This window comes from Hipposideros armiger, unplaced genomic scaffold, assembly GCF_001890085.2.
Source record: "Hipposideros armiger isolate ML-2016 unplaced genomic scaffold, ASM189008v1 scaffold_571, whole genome shotgun sequence".
Classification (NCBI taxonomy): domain Eukaryota; kingdom Metazoa; phylum Chordata; class Mammalia; order Chiroptera; family Hipposideridae; genus Hipposideros; species Hipposideros armiger.
This window is the reverse complement of record NW_017731921.1, coordinates 1,193,150-1,198,896: the sequence shown is the minus strand read 5'-3', so window position 1 is coordinate 1,198,896 and position 5,747 is coordinate 1,193,150. Positions and strand designations below refer to the sequence as shown.

Genomic DNA, 5,747 nt, shown 5'->3' with positions numbered 1-5,747 from the left:
AGGTTAGGTACTTTCTTATATATTATTGTGTCCCTAAGGCTTAGTGCCTCGGACTGAGTGGGCACATAAAAATTATAAATAAAAAACATTCAATAAATACTTCTCAGTGTTTTATGGGTATGGCATAAAATTAAAAGCTGAAAAAAAATCCTATCCCATCCATATAATCTGGATTATAAAATCTGTCATCCTTTTTGGATGAAAATTTCATTTTAGAGCAGCACAGAGTCCCACATCTGCCCCTAGATTCATAATTCTTTGTGCCAGAACTCACCATGTGAAGCAAGAGGAGGATATATGTTTTTACATGATGGTGTCTAGAAATCAGCAAGAACTGATTTGGATTTCACCAAAGACATTTAAGAGCAGTATGGAATATAAATATCCATGCTCCTGTGTGTACATTTAAGGTATATTTCAATATAATTTCTCAAGGTCTAAAGAGCTATTTTATAGGATAACTTTCTTTAGTTCATTATCTTTTCTAAAATAATTAATGAGAAGTGATTCGCATTACACACATTATCATGTAGATAATGGTTCTGCACATGAGTCACAAATCCAGGCTCCTCCCTATTCCTATGAAAAAGGGAAAACAGACATAGCCGCCCTTTCTGATTCAACGTAATATGGATGCTGCTATGATCTGTTTGTATCCCCCCAACATTCATATGTTGTCAAATGCAATGAACTGAAGCTTCAGTGAACAACATTGGTCCCAGTTTATGTTTCTCTAAGTTAACTCACAGAAATGTATCTCAGACTATTTTATTCGTAAGTCAATTTAAAAATCCAGACTCAGTTTTATCAGTCTGATTGCTTTAAGGTGATATCAGTATCATCATTGTTTTAATCTGCACTTCATGGATTACTAGTGAGGATGGGCGTCTCCTCTCATATGTTAGCTTTCCTCTTTAGTCAACTGTCTGAAACCCTTTGTCCAGTTTCTTATTTGAATGTTCTATTTCTTACATGCTAGATATAAATTCACTCTTGGTTTTATTAGGTTGAACCACATGAAAGTGTTATGTTCAACTATTTTTGACATACAAAAAAAATGGCAGTTTCATAAGGTTCCAGCTAGATGGATGCTGCAAGACCCTTTTCCCTGTATTTTCCTATTAGTTAACAGTATTCCAGGTATCTTGAACAAAAATATTTAATATTGATGCAAAGTCCTCAATTTTTCTATGTATTCTTGTCCTTTTGGGTTATAATTTGAGAAATCCTTCCCCACCTTGAGGTCACAAAAATGGTTCCATAAATTTTCTTCAATTAAGTTTACAGGTAATTTTTTACTTTCAGGTCCATAATCTATTCAGAATTAGTGACAAAGGGACTCATCTTATTTTTCTCCATATACTGAGACCACTTACTCAGCGATTTTTATTGAACTGTTTATCCTTTCCTGCTGATTGATGAACTTCTATCACATATCTCATTTTCCTGGTAACTTGGAATGTGATACAGGGTCCTATGTCTGTGTTCTTTTCCTTCTTTTCACTGACCTTTTTATATATTTTGTCACCAGTACTATAGTTTAAAAAATTACTGTAGCTTCCTAACAAGGTTAGTATTTGACAGTCAGATTTCCTCCTTTCATCATCCTTTTTTACAAAATTGTCTTAGCTATTTTGGGGCCTTCAGTTATAATTGACATAAAACATATTAGTTTCAGGTGTACCATGTAATTATTGGATATTTGTATATATTGTGAAACAATTGCTACAATAAAGTTTAGTTAACATCCATCACCACACACAGTCACAATTTTGTGTGTGTGTGGTGAGAACTTTTAAGATCTACTTTCTTAGCAACTTTCAAATATATAATATAGCATTAACTATAGTCCTCATGCTGTACATTACATCCCCAGGACTTACGTATTTCACAACTGGAAATTTGTGCCTTTGGACCTCGTTCACCCATTCAGAATCTTTAACAGAGCCTTAAAAGTGTCTTCAAGGCTTTATGTATTTAAGTTAATTCCTAGATAGTGTGACTCATTTCATTGCTTTTGTAAATGATTTATTTCTCATTATATTTTGTAAATTGTTACTGGTGGTGTAGAGATAAGCTATTAATTTTTGAATGCTGATTTGGATCCAGCACTCTAAGAACTCTCTAATTAGTTATAAAAGTTTGTTTATTCCCTATGGTCTTCTATGCTAATGATCATATATCTCCAAAATAATCACAATTTGGTGTCTTGTAATCCTAATTCCACATTTCTTTTTCTTTTCTTGTGGTGTTGGCCTTTTTCTTTTCAGTTATATGATACAATTAATAACAGGTATCCTCTGTCTAATTCAGAACCTTCAAGGACAAGCATCTCCATTAAATATGACTTTATGTTAAATATTACATTACAGATTACATTCCCACTGGGTTTTTAGTGGACAGCCTTTGTCTAATTATAGGCTGGCCCTTTCTTGTTTGCTGAGAATTTTCATCATTAAAATGAATTATGTTGGCACCTAAATTTCACAATATGTTATTCTAAAACGCCTGAGAATACATTTTTATTTGTTTTCAGTTAAAATGAAGAAATAGATGAGACCAGTACTGCAGGAAGCTAAAGAGGAGAGATCCTTTTCCTTTTTCTATGTAGGAGGTTGGCCTGATGAAATTAAGACTGTCCAAGTAATTATGATAAATGAAGTGACTTTTGATTTAATTCTGGGAATAAAAATTAATGGAAACAAATTATTCTTCCTTAGTCTCCATAACTAGGCTTATTTGAATCATCAAAATGTGCCATTTTTGTTTATCTATCATGCTCCAATATAATAAAGTAGATAATCAACAGATGTATTAAGATTTTGGCAAAAGTTCCTTGCCTAAGCCTTTGAAGGGCCAAGATGTTCTCTGTCTTTATCTGAAGATCCCTGCCACAAATGAAGAGAGGTGAAAGTGATCTTCACATTCCAGATGGTTTTATCTAGGTTGGAAATTGGTCTCAATATCTGAGAAATTGAATTCAAGTCTAAGTGAAACAAAACGCTAATCTCCACCGAACGTAGTAAATGTAAATGTTCTGGTTCATTCCATCAATCCTGAAATGATTTGGTTAATTTGTTTTTTAATTATATTGTTTAAAGTTTACTTAGACTGAATAAGGCAACAAGGAATATGTAATTCAATCCCTTTGCATTCAGGCTTTGTACTCACCCACAGACTGCACGGTATACTTTGTGTGTCTGGCATTTGGTTAGAAAAACAAAACTCAATTTTTCTGAATAATCACAAAATAAACAGAAGAAAGCTCACACAATGCTTTCTGTTTAGCTCTATTTACAGAGGTTTTCCCTCCTGCTGTAGCAATTGAGGGCATCTGTATTCCTGTCCCCTCCACAGGGAAGCAGGAAAGAACCTGAACTCTCCTGCCCTGCCGGACATATGCCTGGCTTTGGTGTGCTGACGGAAGTGTGCTGTCCAGAGGAGCAAGCCTGAACTTAAACAAGAAAGCAGTCTGATTTTTAGAAATTGTGGTTCTAAGTTTGTGTCAAAAGATAAATTTTGAAACAAACAAACACATAATTATTTTAAAATTATGCATAATCTGCCTTTACCTATAAGCAGAAAGATATATGATAGAGGGTTTTCCTTAAAGCAGATAAAACAACTAAGTTGGCCTGGAGCATCTCCTGAGGATGGGCCCATCAATACAAATGCTGCCTCGAAAACCAACCAGAGACACGATGGCATTCAGTCTGACCAGGGTAATTTTGAAGTCAAGTAGTAGGAGGGTACTTGGCTTTGGGCCCTTGGGAATCCCACAGCAAAACACTTGCTTCAGACCCCAACAGAAGAGGGGGACTCCATCCTCCACAATTCCACTTTTCCTGCAACCTTCCCAGAATGAGAGATGGAAATAGAGTTCAGGGCTAGTGCCAGAACCTTCTTAGGCCTTTATTCTAACTTTGTCACTTGGCCAAACCCTCCCTTTCTTTGCTTCCTTGTCCATTTTTAGTGAAGCAGAGGTGGGTTGGTTTGGGGAGGTGGAGTTTGATGGAGAAGGAACATTATTTCAATTTTATCTTAGGAACTGAAATGTTCAAGCTGTTGACTCATCTAAGAGCCAATTAATTCTTTATTATGTGTTTGTAACTAATTAACAAGAGAAAAGGGGGTCTGTGGGAGAAGGATGGGGATACTGTGTACATAATGCTTGGGGAAACTTTCCCACTGATTCTTCATTTTCTTATAATTGTACCTGCATTCTTAAATCATTTTGAGGAAGCCAAATCTCTCTTTAGTGAAAACCTTTCCCAAAGTCACTCGGGTTAGAAGACTCACTTTCTGGAAGGTTATTTTAAAGCTCTTCTGAACTCAAATCGTCCAAAGAACTTCCAATGTCACATTGAAGACAAAATGCTACTTGATGGAAACCTCATAGAATCCTGACTCCTTTATTCTAACATTTTGTTGGGTCTGCTTACAGTTTTTTTTTTTTNGGATCCACTGGCGTCCCAAGCCAGCTCTTAACCAATACGCCACTCGGCCGGCCCCCATTAAGTTCTTAATTTTGATTTTTTTAATATTTCAATTTTAGAATGTCCATTCTTTTTATGGTTTTTATATCTCTACCAAATTTCTTATTCCTTTCTTTTCCATACTTGAGCACAGTAAACTTGGTTATTTCTGTTAGTGTAGTCTCATATCCTTGTGTGCCCGGCTATTTTTCATTACATGCTGAACCTTATATTAATTGTTTTCAGAAATATTCTGAGTCCTAGAATGTTATCTTCCTCAAAAGAATATTCGCTGGTTCCTACCAGGTGCCTCGGGGCACTACCAATGTAGAATCTTCTGAATCCGATTTTAGGGATTCTTCTGATGTAAGGGTGAGCTTCAGTCCTACTTCTCATTCATCTTTACTCTCAGGTAAACTCCTTTGGGGTCTCAACACAGATTGAGAAAATCCACCAGGTCCATCCTTCCTTCAGCAGGCTCTACGCTCTACTTTCTATTCCTGTAGGCTCATGAAGTTACTGAAAGTCACTCCCTTTCTTCGGTGCTGTCTCTCAAATCAGGAGGAAAAGCAGCCTCTGAAGTTAGGGTCATCTGCCTTGGCCTCCTTAGCATCCTGTCCTGGTAATTTTTCCCTATTTATGACTCCAAGCAGACTTAAAAAAAAAAAAAAAGTCCAGCTTTTGTAGTTGGCTCCAGGAGATGGGCAGGTCATAATTACACAGGTTGTCAAATCTAGATGTTTTCCAAGAAAATAAATGTCGTGGAAAGATTGTCTTCTTTTAAAGGCAAGAATTCTAGTACTTAAAGTCATTATTGTCTAGTAACAGGTAAAGCTTTATAAAAATTTCCCCCTTACCTGCTATTGCTTCAATACTTGGAATTGCAATAGTGCTGTAAGTACTGATTCTCTTACAAGACCATGTATTAACCAAGGAGTCTTCTGTGTTTTTCAGTCCCGAAATGGAATCAACAAAAAATGAGCCCCATTTTTTAGATAACGAATTTAGAGGCTTTGCTTTCTGTCCCTGGAATAAGAGAACAGAACAATGAAAACCTGTGATTAACATTCATCAGTTTTTTCCCCCCACTAATTAATTAAAAAAATAATAAAAATCTGTAGGAATTGAAGTTTACGTTAACCAAATAATATTCTATATAAAAAGTAAAACACACATATCTTGCTAGGGAGACCACATCATGGATGGGGTAGAGGCTTGATCACTGCACTGTACACCTGAAGCTGATGTTGTATAATATTGTATGTCAACTAT

The 5,747-nt window shown here is 35.8% G+C and overlaps 1 protein-coding gene across 1 annotated transcript in view; it reads right to left on the bottom strand.

Moving 5' to 3' along the window:
• NT5DC1 (5'-nucleotidase domain containing 1) overlaps positions 1-5,747 on the bottom strand; it is a 133,848-nt gene that overhangs the window by 9,493 nt on the left and 118,608 nt on the right. The window contains exon 10 of the mRNA XM_019623966.1: positions 5,333-5,501. Coding sequence (XP_019479511.1) covers positions 5,333-5,501 — 169 coding nt within the window. The remainder of the gene's footprint in view (positions 1-5,332; positions 5,502-5,747) is intronic.